Genomic DNA, 14,363 nt, shown 5'->3' on the forward strand with positions numbered 1-14,363 from the left:
CTACTCCAGCATATTTCAGAGGGAAATGTGGTACTTCTTACTGCGCTGCGTTTCTCTGACAGGTTTAGTTTCAAATTCTGAATAGATTATTTATTTATTAATGCATAATAAAGAGTATCAGCATGTACAAAGCAAAAATCTCTGCATGTCGAAAAACTCTGAAATATCATATGAACAAGCATTAAACTAAAATCCTCAAATCAGCTGTCAAAATCTGTGTGCATGCATGCGTGTGTGTGTGTGTGCCTGTGCCTGTGCACATGCATGTGTGTGCGCGTGCGTTCGTGTGTACTTGAGCAGTCGCGGCTTCTCGTCGTTGACCGGCAGCACGGTGACCTGAGCCGTCCCCTGGACTGTGTGGACGCCATCTGTCAGCCGCAGAGCCACGGCGTCCTTCAGGGTTTCTGTGTCATCGTGCATGTACACGATCTTCATGCCTGCAGAGGGAGGGAGGGGGGGAATGAGGGGGAGGGGGGAGGAGGGATGAGGAGTCGGGAGAAGGAGAGCAGGTGAAAGGGAGGGCAGGGAGGAGGAAGAGGAGCAGGAAGGGGGAGGAGGAGGAGGAGGACACATCATTCGTTATAATTGTTTTTAATTCCATCTGTTTGTTTGTACACTGATAATATAGAAATGTTATAAATACACATAAAGATATACACACAATAACATTTACACGCATACTATATATACTTATACCTACATATACACACACAGACTGAACACACACTAAAACACAGTGCAGAGGAGGACAGGAGGACACTGAAGGTTCATACAAACAGACAAACTCAGTCAATGCAACATTTATAATAGAACAGATTACAATAAACTGTTAAATCCACAGACTATTCTGATGATTTATTTAATTGACTTTACTTACAGGCTTTGACCAGAGTCACTGTTGGTATGACAAACTATTTACCAGTTGTCAGGTTAATGTCCTGATGTGGTCAGTCCACCACTTTGGTCCAGAGAGAAATATCTCTGATTCATTCATGGCTCTCAGAGGATGAATCCTCCGGACTTTGGTGGTCCTCTGCAGCCAGCATGAGGTTCATATTTTAGGTTTTTAGTAAAACAGGTCAACTGTTGTTGGTCGTGACACACGAGCAGCTCTGTGAAGCTACAAAACTTCACTGTAAAGAAAACCAAAACCTGAACAAAGGAAAGATCGATAAACCGAAGTGCTGAACACAAACTGTGACCTGCTGGTGGCGCCAGACGAATCGTCAGGGAATCACATGCTGCTAGCATAGCCAAAAAGCTAATAATCATGGTTTTGTCATTTTGTCATTTGTCATTTGTTCCCAACATGCTTTGGGTGATGCTAACAGGAAGGTTAATGTTACCATGGAGTCAGTGAGTTAGGTGTATGCTAATACAGCTTGAGCGCCATTCTAGTCGATATTTCTTTACATTTTTGTGAATCTGAGGTGAGGCATGAAAATTCAGCTCCTAGCAGCTAGCTTCTAGCCATTAACTCCTAGCAGTTAGCTTCTAGCCATTATTTGTATCTGTGTGTTCATATTTAAATGAGTTAGTTGATGAGTTAGCTCCTAGCAGCTAGCTTCTAGCCACTAGCTCCTAGCAGCTAGCTTCTAGCCATTAACTCCTAGCAGTTAGCTTCTAGCCATTAACTCCTAGCAGTTAGCTTCTAGCCATTATTTGTATCTGTGTGTTCATATTTGAATGAGTTAGTTGATGAGTTAGCTCCTAGCAGCTAGCTTCTAGCCACTAGCTCCTAGCAGCTAGCTTCTAGCCATTAACTCCTAGCAGGAAAGTGATTCTTCTATATCATCTAAAGAAAGCAAAGCTAACACGACTCCATCGTTTTCTGTCTAGAAGAAACTAAGATGATACTTTCAGAACAGTGTTCTACTTTAAAAATGCAGTAGACTTTTATGCCATTTGTCAACGCAGCCATTTGACAGCGGTACGGCGACCCGTCGGTGTCACTCTCACCCTGTCGGAGGTCCTGCAGGGTGAAGGAGGTGACGGGGAGGCTCCTCTGCAGGAGGTCCGCTCCCATCTCCTTGTAGCGGCTCATCTCGGTGCCGTAGACGCCGTTGATCAGGACGCCGTGAGCCGGCTGCTGCACCACCGTGAAGGTCAGGACGTCCAGAGGGGCGTCCAGGTCGAAGCCGTTCAGTATGGACGGAGTCAGCTCCCTCATCCTGCCCTCCTTCACCTGCAGGAGGTGGAGAACAAGAAGAACTTTGAGTCTACAAAGAAAACTATGCGAGAGACGACTTTGTTACTCTCAGATCTTTATCAGGGGTGGAGTAAAACAAGTTAGCGCTCGGGTGAACGTACGGTGAAGTTGGTGAGCAGCAGTGAAGGCGTCTCGTCATTGGTTGGATTGATGATGATGTAGAAGGGGACGGGGGCGGAGCGGTGCAGCCCATCACTCACACTGATGGACAGCTGGTCGACAGTTGGCTCCACCCCTTTGCTCTCTGATTGGATGTAGTTGATGAAACCAGAGGTCAGGTGGACGAGACTGAAGGATTCTGGGAACAGAAAAACTTCAGGGTCAAATCAGGCGTATGCTTAACGCACACACACACACACACACACACACACACACACACACACACACACACACACACACACTGACCGACTCGGACTCCTGCATTGCTCTTCTCGGAGCCGGGCGTCGGCAGCGTGTTCTCCAGGAACCCGTGCAGAGGAGGGGTCTCCAGGTGAAAGGTCAGCTGGTCGGGGAGGCTGTCAGGGTCCGAGGCTCCCAGGACCCCCCCACACAGACAGGCTGAGGAGCCCTCGTCCACCACCAACATGGACTCACCTGGACGGAGACACAACAACAGCGACATGAAAGTCAGTGTTCTTCTTCAGGTAAACTGTGTGAAGCTGGAGTTCAGCCTCTGTAGAGAAACACCGACAAACTCGTATAAACTGTTTTAATCTAATTTAATTTATAACAAAACATCAGATTTTAGAAACTCTTCATGTTTGTGTGTAAATCTGAATTTGTAAAGTAACTAAAGCTGTCAGACAAATAGTAATGGAGTAAAAAATACAGTATTTCCCTCTAAGATGTGGTGGAGTAGAAGAAGAACTTGGCATAAAAAGACTCAATTAGGGTACAAGTACTCCACCTGAATGTGTGCGTGGTTTGATTTCTCTGTCACCTGATCTATGTTTCACTCTCGTTAAACTAAATGTGACGCTGCTCCCTAGTGGACACGTGTGATAAACCACCAAACCTGTACCAGCATAAACGTACGTGTATGAATAACACACCTCTGTTCATCCATTCATCCACACAGCCATCTATCATCCATCCATCAATCCATTCATCCATCCATCAATCCATCAATCCATCAGTCCATCTATCATCCATCTATCCATCCATCCACACAGCCATCCATCCATCCATCCGTCCATCATTCATCCATCTATCCATTCATCCATCCATCCATCCATCCTCTCATCAGCTGCTAATGAGTCCATCACACAGCCATCTATCATCCATCCATCCATCATTCATCCATCTACCATCCATCCATCTATCCATCCATTCATCCATCCATCATCCATCCGTCCATCATTCATCCATCTATCCATTCATCCATCCATCCATCCATCCTCTCATCAGCTGCTAATGAGTCCATCACACAGCCATCTATCATCCATCCGTCCATCTGTCCATCATTCATCCATCTACCATCCATCCATCTATCCATCCATTCATCCATCCGTCATCCATCTGTCCATCATTCATCCATCCATCCATCATCATCTGTCCATCATCCATCTATCTATCCGTCCGTCCATCCATCCATCATCCATTCATCCATTCATCCATTCATCCATCCATCCATCCATCCTCTCATCAGCTGCTAATGAGTCCATCACACTGCCATCTTCCTTCACACTGCTGTTAATTAACAAACACAGTCACCTCTGGTCCTGGATGGATTATTGCTGTAATCCATGTGTATGTATGAAGTGTGTGTGTGTGTGTGTGTGTGTGTGTGTGTGTGTGTGTGTGTGTGTTTGTGTGGGCGTTAATGATGGACAGTCCTGGATCTCGCTGATAAACTAACGTCCCTCTAAATGAAGAAACAAGGTAAAGCCGGATTCCTCTTGTTTGGCCGGCTAATGCTCTTACTCTGCGTCTTTATTCACTGCTAATTAATTAGACCAAGACACCACATGCAGCCCCTAAACCCCCACCCCAAACCCTGCACCGCCTGGCGGTGCTGCTGGTGAATGAATGGTGAGATATGATGGCAGGATTAGAGAGTTATGCTGCCGCTGGTAGCGCCGCGGTAATCCGGCTAGCGAGGCGGCTAGTACACGTCGCCTTTTGTGAGCTAGGGATGCGCTTCTCTCGGCTTTTGTTTTGTAAAGACTCATTGTCCACTGTCTCCTGGGGAACACACACACACACACACACACAGGACAGTGATAATCTCACCCAGCTGTGTGTGTGTATACATGTAATACCAGCAGACAATAGGCAGATTTCACTTAAACACATCATTGCCAACCTCGTTAGCCGACACGCTAAACGACAAAACACACACACACACACACACACACACACACACATACACACACAAATGCAAGGAATAAAATGTAAAAAGACCCACAATGCACTGTGCAGACAATGAGACTTTGGACTCGGTTAAAGCCTGCAGTCGCTCACACACAACAAACACACACTGCAAGAAACACAACACAGCCAAATCATTTTGGTCAATATTAAATATTATTAACATGTTATTTCGAATCGTTTCTAAAACCTCATCAGCATCTGGCAGCAGGTGAGACCACGGAGGAACACTTTGTTTTCAGAGTCTTAATATGACAAAACATCTGACTGTTTCCTCACCTGCTTCCTGCTGCTCCATGATTAAAGTCTGCTTACGTCTAAAAACTCAGTTAAAGTTGGAGGAAGTGAAAAATGATGACTGTCGGAGGGAGACGGTCCAACCATCCAAATACAAACCGAACAGCTGAAACAGTCACTGGTCGCTGTGTTCTTCCTCCTTCTTCCAAACTTACAGTCTTTTTAGCAGAACCCCCCCCCCCCTTGTGTTTCCTTGCAGCCGATGGACAGTAACAAATTTTAACTTCGGGAAACATTCACTTGATTTGTCTGACTCGTACGGCTGAATCCTGAAGTTCACTTCAGATGAACGCTTCACACAGAAACTGCACAAATTCCACACATTCCAAACAGGAACAAACCAGACTTTACTCGCTTTTGACACCTTTTTGAAAAACTACAAGAAAACAAAATGATTAAAGACTGAGATTTTTTGCAGTGTGTAAACATACACAGTACTGTGGTGTAATGTCTCTGTTTCTATAGTAGGACTGTAGCACTCTATCTGTCTTACACACACACACACACACACGCACACACACACACACACACACACACACACACACACACACACACACACACACACACACACACACACACACACAGACCATCTCCCAGTCATCCCAGTGTGAGTCCCAGTGGTCACTGGTCTCCATTGATAACCACAGAGCTCCTCCAATCCCTCTTTTTGGCTCCGACTCTGGCGAGAACTAACACCCTCCCCAGGAGAGAGGTGTGTGTGTGTGAATAAATATGGTGTCTGCCCCCCCTCACCCCTCCCAGTGCAGAGTGTGTGTTGGACTGATAGGTGACGGCGTGTCGTTGGGGTCAGAGCTGCTCCGCTGCATTAAGAGGATTGTCAGCGTGAGCACCAGGAGGAGTCGGCAGGAGAACACAACACACGCACGCACGCACGCACGCACGCACGCACGCACACACACACACGCACGCTGGCACACACACACACACACACCCACACACACACACACACACATGCGCACACGCGCACGCAGGCACACACACACTCACACAGACACACACGCACGCTGGCACACACACACACACGCACGCACGCACGCACGCTGGCGCACACACACACACAAACTCACACACACACGCTGGCACGCACACACACACACACACACACACACACACAGACACATGCACACACACGCGCACACACACGCGCACACACACACACACACACACACACAGACACATGCACACAAACGCACACACATGCGCACACGCACGCTGGCACACACAGACACATGCGCACACACTCACAAGCACGCTTGCACGCACACACACACACACACACACACTCACACACTACAGCTCAGCTGGTAAATGTTCTGAAATCTTTTTCTTGCTATTAACAAAATGTGATTACAGCTCAGGTCTTCGTGACTGGGGAGTAAAATGTTATTAAAACTGGCCAAAACTAGCAAAATGTCACCGCGTGAAAGACTTTTAAAAACCTTTTAATAGCACATAGAACGACATTTAATGCCTGTTTCAAGGTCACACCGGCCAAAGCATGACAGTATGATGGAAAAACAGGGAAGAAACTTGTATTTTTAATGATTGACTGGATCGATCTGTCTGAGGAAACTAAAGGTTTGTTTAATTTAAAACCTCATTATTCACCCATACACAGCGTCGCACAAAGTGCTGTCAGACAACCCTCCTCGCTCACTCCCTGCACAGTTTAGCTGCTTATTCTAGCTCTATGATTGGTTACACGGTCTGTCCATCTACCTGTATAACCCAAAACCATAACACCTTTGGGTGTGTACTGTGTACAAGATGGGGATGAGCAGACTCTACTTCCTGAGGAAACTGAGATCCTTCAACGTGTGCAGCAAAATGTTGGAGATCTTCTACCAGTCTGTGGTTGCCAGTGCCATCTTCTTTGCTGTTGTTTGTTGGGGCAGCAGCATCAGAGCCAGCGACACCAACAGACTTGATAAGATCATCAAGAAGGCCGGCTCTGTACTTGGACTCAGACTTGAGTCTTTTGAGACTGTGGTGGAGAGGAGGACGCTGAATAAACTGCTATCCATCATGGACAATGATCAGCACCCTCTCCATCACACAGTGGACAGACAGCGGAGCACCTTCTCCCACAGGCTGCTACAGCTCCGCTGTCCAAGGGACAGATACAGGAAATCTGTCCTGCCACATGCCATTACACTGTACAATAACAGCTGAAGATAATAATAATAATACAATACTTCTTACCACTACTGTTTGCTTTTGATATTTTATTATTATGTATATAATTTTTTACTGCTTGCTATTTTGATATTTTATTATATATAGTTTGTTCTTACAGTCACAGTACACTTTATTTTCACTGCCATTTGCATTTGATATTCCTTTTGTGCAATACTTTTTACTACTGTTTACTATTTGGCTATTCTATTATTTTGTTATGTATATCACCTTTTTACTGCTCGCTATTTTTATATTTTTATTATGTATAGTTTGTTCTTTATAGTCTTATTTTCACTTATTTCACTGTGTGTGATGCTGCTGCTGCACTGCAATTTCCCAGCTTGGGATAAATAAAGTATATCTATCTATCTATCTATCTATCTATCTATCTATCTATCTATCTATCTATCTATCTATCTATCTATCTATCTATCTATCTATCTATCTATCTATCTATCTATCTATCTATCTATCTATCTATCTATCTATCTATCTATCTATCTATCTATCTATCTATCTATCTGGGCAGCGTGAGCCCCCCAGAGACAGTTTCTCCTCATATCTACATGGATCACATAGGCGACCTATTCTGAGTTTACATGTCTGCTGATTGAAGTTGTCACAACTTTCAGTTTAGACAGCCTGCAGTCACATACAGAAACATTTTACAATGAACATTATCAGCCCAGAACCAAGAATTAAGACTTTAAAAACCTTTTTTGGCCTCTCACCCAGAGTGACGGCGGGGACTTTGTTGTTGACAGGAAGAACAGTGACGTTGAGGTCGTACACAGGAAGTGTGCCATGGAGAGGTACGGGTGGGGGTGGGGCGTCTCCGTGACAACAGCCGTCTGTCCCTCCAGCCTCGCCGTCAGAGATGATGAGGGTGACGGTGTCAAACGTCGGCTCAGGTCCGATCTCACCTCCTGAACACCAACATGAACACGGAAGTTTGAACCAGAAAACACTGTGTGTTGCTACGACGACCGTGACATCATGTTGTTAACTGCAATGAGGTTTTTGGTGAGGTTGACAACATACCATGAAAAACAGTCCTCAATACACTCACTGCACTTCCCGCAAGAAAAAGTCAAAAAGTATTTTTCCCACATGCCATGAACACATCGTGGCCTTCCATGATGCTTTCTGACCTGTGTGGACGTAGTAGATGTGTCCCTGCAGCAGGTCCTGCTGGGAGAATTTGTCCACGGTCAGTCCAGCTCTCTGCAGCTCCCCTCGGGCTGGACTCCGGGCCAGCATGTAGGTCAGTCTGGAGTCATCACTGTCCCGGTCTGTTGCCGACAGGTAGTCCACTGTTACCTGGACCCGCCCCCCCTCCTCACACCTCAGCTCCCCCCGCAGACCCCCACCCAGCTGGGGAGGTTCATCGTTCATCGGCAGGACCTGAGGACAGATAATGGTTCAGTCTCAAATCAGAGCCAAACAAAGGCCTGTCTTTAATAAAGGCCGGGTTGAAAAAACATTGAGGGGGTGGAATCAGCAGAAAAAATGCTTCATACTTAATTCATGTCGTTTCTTCTTTGTCGTACTGCTGATAAATGATAAAACACTGTCACAAATTTAACACTTCCTGATGTTTTTTTCACATTAAAAGCCTTCATATCAGTGAAAGACTGCAAGACTTTTAATGTGAAGATTTCGGAGGAAGAAGGTTCATGGTAGGTTAACATCGTGTGGTGGAAAGGGGGGAAACAGTGGAACACCTGATCGAGTTGTAATGATGGAATTAGTGCTATGGATATGAACATCACACTGAACTGATCAAGACAACAAGTAAACATGGAGGGAAATAAAGGCCTGGTTCTGATGCCATGATGCTACAGAGAGTCTGAGGAAACTAGATCACATCTGGATTTTTTAATTGACTCAATGTAATTAAGAAATGTAGTGGAAAAGTGCTGACAAAACTTTGCACGCTGGTATGAATAAGGCTGGTTGGAATAATAATTTTTGTCCATGAGGTCAGCTGAAAAGATCAACATTCACATTTAAACTATGAGCAGGAAGTGGTCTCTGAAATCAGTCTGTCTGAAAAACCTTCCATCATCTGGTCAGCATTAGGTGTCAGCTGATCAAAAGTACAAATATTTCCCACAGCTTCTTACATAATCTAAATATTTTATCATAACTTGGTGATATTTCCCTCCACCAACTCAAAGATCACTAAAATTACCTCAAGAAGGTTAAAAACAAAGTGATTGGGGGTGTAACTACGACAACATACACCTGTCAAATATCAAATGTTGGATGTCAGATATAAGCAGCAGCTCTGATGATGTACGTCACTCGCAGGATGTTGATTGATGATGTCCCGTCAGTCCTGGCGGCAGGTAACTCACCTGTATCAGCAGCACGACATCGGCTGAGTTCACACCGTCCGTCACCTTTAGATCGACTTCATCCGCCGTGGTCTCGGAGTCATCGTGGATGTACCTGCAACACAAAGAGCCGTCACATGCTTATCATCCAAGTTTTACAGATGTTGGTCACCACACAATGATTACTCATCATCATTACTCATAACAAACCTGTTAGCGGTCCCTTAGCAAACTCAGCTAGCTTGTTAGCTTAGCGCGGCCATTCACACAAGTTCACAGAATTTATTCTAAAGTTTGTACCGTGGACATAAATAATTAAAATAACATAACTGCCTGCACACCCGGTCTGTGCTGTGATTGTGCTCCAGCAGGGGAGCTTCAATTACACTGAATGGTGGCTCACAGCTAAGAAGCTACGTTAGCATCCTCCATTTCGGACTCTCAGCTCAGTCATGACGGCCAACCTGCTGGTCAATGTCGTGAATGTGCAGGTCAAAGTTCAACAAGTTTAGCTTTCCTTGGATGTGCTTTGCCCGTGAACACATACAGTCATTGTGTTGACTCCACCAGCTGGTGAGACCAGGCCTGAAAGGCAGGGAGGGGTCCCATCAGGTCCAGTTTTTAGGTTTGTTGGAGTGAACTGAGGCTGCATGCCAGAAGAGAGAGCCTGACAACTGACGCCAACAGTCTCAGACGATCCGAGAGCACAAAGACCCATCACACTCATACACCTTCATTAAAATATCCACTTCCAAATCACAGGCCTGACTGAATGTGTTATTTCCTGCTGAGGTTTTAGTTTATGTGACTGTGGGTTCAGCTCCTGGATCAGTGAGTGCGGTGACATGGACTCAGTAAACATAAAATCCACTATAATCCATTAAAAGAGGTGCAGAACAACAGTTTACAGAGGAATCAAGTACACGTGGGTCAGCATGTCTGCACTGTGTACTCAGGTACCTGCAGGATGGAGCCGTCTAATTAGCGTTAGCTCTCTGTAATATTCACACGGCTTTGATCATGTTTGGTCTCCACGAAGCTGCAGTCAGTGATCCAGCAAACCAGAACAAGAACCTCCGCTTGAATTACATCAGTATATTATTGGACCGCAGTTCATTAAAACCTGGGTCTTATTTTTGTTTTTGAAGACCCTGTTTAATCCACCATCTAAACCCTCATGTAGACTCATGTATCAGCTCTGCAGTTCAACTGTCATCACACACAACATTCCCCAGACCCTGACCCCAGCCTGACAGGTTGGGTAGGTTTCTCTCAACAACATCTGCACATGGAAACTATGAAATGATTCACGACGAAAACACCTGGTTCAGGCTTCGTGCACCTTTCTGCTCGGCACACCTCCAGCTCAGAATTCAGACTTTCTGTTTCTACGCTGCAAATTCTCGGATAAAAGCTGGTTAGAAAGCCAGAGGCAGGCTGAAAAACACTGCAGCTGGAGTCAGTGTAATTGTCTGATTCTTTGAGTACTTCTCATCGATGTCATCGGCAGCTCTTCCTGATGTTTTTCACATTAAAAGCCTGCCATTAAACGAGTAGGTTTTGAGTTTGTCTCAGAAATGAAAGCCTCTTTCTTTTTTGTTTCTGTATTCTCCAAGTCCAAGCTGAGTAAACCTGAGTCTGACACTAATCTTAAAACCAGCCCACTGTGTCTGACCGGAGTCTCAGTCCTCTCAGGTCCTGCAGGGTGAATCTGTCTCCCTGCTGCAGCGTTCGGCCCTGCAGCTCCAGCCGGCCGTGGCGGGCCGTCCTCTCAACCTCCGCCCTCAGTGCCTCCTCCAGACTGTCCTGGTCCTGAACCAGGAGGTGCTCCTCCGTCACAAAGGCCCCTCCACCCTCCTCCACCCGCAGCACGTTGGTGAAGGCCTGACAACCACACAGAGGATCAACCAACAAGGGTCAAAAATATTCAAACGTCATGAGAAATTCTGAAATCTGCCTTCGAGAGGAGCTGAAGTGAACAAAAAATAAAGTTTACTGAATGTTCACTTTGAGGAAGAGAACATTTAAAAAGTTCAAGCACAGAACCTCCAGTCAGGGATCATCATATGCACCAAGACCACATTCATCATAAGGCTCAGTCTGTGTTTGACCTCTGACCTCTGGCGCCTGGTCGTCCACGGGGGTGACGGAGATGTTGAAGAGGAGGCCAGAGACGGTGCCACCGTGGTGGTCGCTGACGGAGAAGACAAACTGGACGAACAGCGTCTCCGGGCCGATGTCCTCCACGGGGGGCATGAAGGCCACTTTCATGTGGTTCACTGCATGCTGGGAGAGCACAGGAGACAGTAACTGAGTACATTTACTCGAGTACTTTTCTTAAATTCTGTTACAAATTCTCCACAGACTCAGAGGGAGACGTCAACAGCTGGCGATTTTTTGTTCAGGCCTCCGAACATTTTACATTCAAAAAATATGAGAACAGTTAAATTTGATGCATTTTCAGTGCAAACTGTGCTTATTAAAAATATCTGCCAGTCTTAAAATCTTGGATTTCTTTATAATTTTAGAGCAGAAACCTTTTACTTTACTACTGCTTTTACTTCAGTTTTCAACACAGTATATGTACCCAGGAATGCAGTTTTCATGGTGAAGTGAAGTGAAGTAAATGGACTTTTAGGTGAGTTCGTTTCATCTCCTGCTGTCTCTGAGATCAAGGATGAACTCTGAAGCCAAACGTTGAAGCTAATGGGGACGAGAAATCCTCAGAGCTCAGAAAAAAGGAAATCTGAGCACCTTCAGTTCTGTCAACTGGACAAACTCCATCTGCTGATCAAAAGCTCTGAGGCGGACCTGGAGGGACTGTTGTTTTAATCATCTGATCATTTTTGAGTCAATATCGCATCTACGTGGAAATATATGATAATCTTCATGAAACACCTTCTCGTGGCAGGAGTGAATCCAGCCCTGAGTAGGATCCTGCTTCAGGATGCAGTAAATCTGTGTCTGTGTGTTTCAAACCTGTGTGAAGGACTTCAACACCGGCACCATGTGGTCTTTCTTCATGCCGTTGGTGCTGTCGGTGTAGAACAGACGTCCTGCATCCATCAGCCTGAACATTAAAAAGAATAAAAACGAGGTTCAGTTTCATTTCAGGATCAACGCCTGTTTCCACAGAGCATCAGAACCGCCGAGACAGCACTTTCCCCCAGCTGTGTGCTAAGCTAGGCTAAACAGGGGGAGTCCTTCCCTGTCCTTACCCAGGATGCAGTGGGCTGAAGCAGGGCTGTGTGATGACGTAGGTCAGGTCTGTGTCTGGATGCTCTCTGTCGGTGAAGTGGAGGTGAGCCTGAGTGATGTAAACCACCTCCGTCTCCTTCACCGTCAGAGAGCGGGCGCTGCCGGAAACCTCCACCGGCAGCTGGTCTTTCACCGGGAAAACATGGACCACCACCGTCTGGATCCACAGGGAGGAGAGGGGTTAGTGTGGCAGGATGACTTCTACACTGCGATGAGAGGAGTCTGAGGACACGTCGCTGCTCTCAGGCCGGACGTACTCACGTATGTCTGGGAGAGGTTGGGCGGCTGGTGGCTGTCGGACAGCGTTAAGTCAAAAGAGTCTTCAAACCGTTCCTCCCCCGAGTGCTGGTAGTAGATCTGACCCTGGATCAGATCTCTCTGCAGGAAACTGTCCACCGGAGCTCCTGCGTGAACAGATTGACGACGACGAGATGACGAGCGCGAACAGAAAACGTGAATACAGACCTGCTGCTGTGTGCAGCGAGCAGGTGAGAGAGACTGAGACGATCTGCAGTCTGTCATATCAACAGTGATCTGAACTTCAGCTCAGATCACTGAGAGATTACCTGAAGAGCTCAGCATGAAATGGAATAATAATACACATTATCTGCATACCTTTCATACAAGAATTGCAGCTCAAAGTGATTTACAACAAAGAAATTGAGTGCTTCACATAAAAAAACAAGATGAAGAAAAGGAAAGAGAGTGAACAGAAAACAGAAAATTAAAGTGAAATAAGACAGAGAATAAAATCCACCTGCCAAGAATAATAAAAATGTAATGGGAGTGATCTGATTATACTGTGTTTTGAGGCTCAAAGAGTTGAAATTTGCTTGTGGTTGTTTTTTGCTCTGACTCGTGGATGAATGTTTTTTTTTCTGTGTTTAGTATTTAATGTCATTTACATCTGAAGCTAGAAAAAATGAAAATGTTCACAAAAGAAACCGATAAAAGCAAGACAGCCTTAAAACCTGGAAATAAAGTAAACTGTATTATCTTAAAGTCGAGCACAACTTCTTTAATTTGATGGATTTTATTTAGAAGAGAGCAGATGTTCCTTATTTATTTTAGCAAACTGTCAAATTGAATGTTTTTATGTCCTTTCTGAGGATAAATAAAAAGAAACGTTTGGTTTTCATGACATAACGCTCTCTGTGCTCTCGTTTCATCACCTGGCTGTCAGGTGAGCTGCTGTAATAGAAACAACTGATGCATGAAATTAAGCTTTAACAACAAGCATCAGCTGACTGGACCTGCGACACCAGGCAGCACATTTTCACTCATTCCACCTTAAAACCTGAACACCTGAGGCTGAACTCCTGCACTGACTTATTCTAACAGAATTAAATGTGAACAAGCTGCAGCAGGTGAAAGTTCAAGCTGAAAGTGTTTTTTAAGAAAAGGCTTCAACCAGCAGAGAGGTTCAGTCTCACTTTACATTTTATTACGTATATTATCTAACATTTATCACTTAATGTTAAAAACATCATATTTTGTTGTTAAACACGATTCAGACTTGAAATAACTGATAAATGTTGATATAACGTCTCGGTTTAAATGAACGAACATTAAACTAAAATCAAGGCCTGATATTTAGAAAACTTTAAATTCTGATCAGTCATGACCTTTGACCTTTAAAGCAAACCAAACACGCCCTCTGACCTTTCATCAAGACGAGTTCTTTGTGTTTA

General features: G+C 45.1%; 1 protein-coding gene across 1 annotated transcript in view; it reads right to left on the reverse strand.

The window, feature by feature from the left end:
* Nucleotides 1-14,363, reverse strand: part of frem1b (Fras1 related extracellular matrix 1b) — a 38,262-nt gene that overhangs the window by 16,603 nt on the left and 7,296 nt on the right. The window contains exons 9-20 of the mRNA XM_041935427.1: nucleotides 12,934-13,076; nucleotides 12,633-12,829; nucleotides 12,394-12,484; nucleotides 11,533-11,700; nucleotides 11,090-11,298; nucleotides 9,436-9,529; nucleotides 8,227-8,479; nucleotides 7,807-8,001; nucleotides 2,615-2,803; nucleotides 2,311-2,507; nucleotides 1,960-2,185; nucleotides 293-437 (exon numbers count right to left, since the gene is read on the reverse strand). Of these exons, the coding sequence (XP_041791361.1) occupies nucleotides 293-437; nucleotides 1,960-2,185; nucleotides 2,311-2,507; nucleotides 2,615-2,803; nucleotides 7,807-8,001; nucleotides 8,227-8,479; nucleotides 9,436-9,529; nucleotides 11,090-11,298; nucleotides 11,533-11,700; nucleotides 12,394-12,484; nucleotides 12,633-12,829; nucleotides 12,934-13,076 (2,107 nt within the window). The remainder of the gene's footprint in view (nucleotides 1-292; nucleotides 438-1,959; nucleotides 2,186-2,310; nucleotides 2,508-2,614; nucleotides 2,804-7,806; nucleotides 8,002-8,226; nucleotides 8,480-9,435; nucleotides 9,530-11,089; nucleotides 11,299-11,532; nucleotides 11,701-12,393; nucleotides 12,485-12,632; nucleotides 12,830-12,933; nucleotides 13,077-14,363) is intronic.

This window comes from Chelmon rostratus, chromosome 4 (assembly GCF_017976325.1).
Source record: "Chelmon rostratus isolate fCheRos1 chromosome 4, fCheRos1.pri, whole genome shotgun sequence".
Taxonomy (NCBI): domain Eukaryota; kingdom Metazoa; phylum Chordata; class Actinopteri; order Chaetodontiformes; family Chaetodontidae; genus Chelmon; species Chelmon rostratus.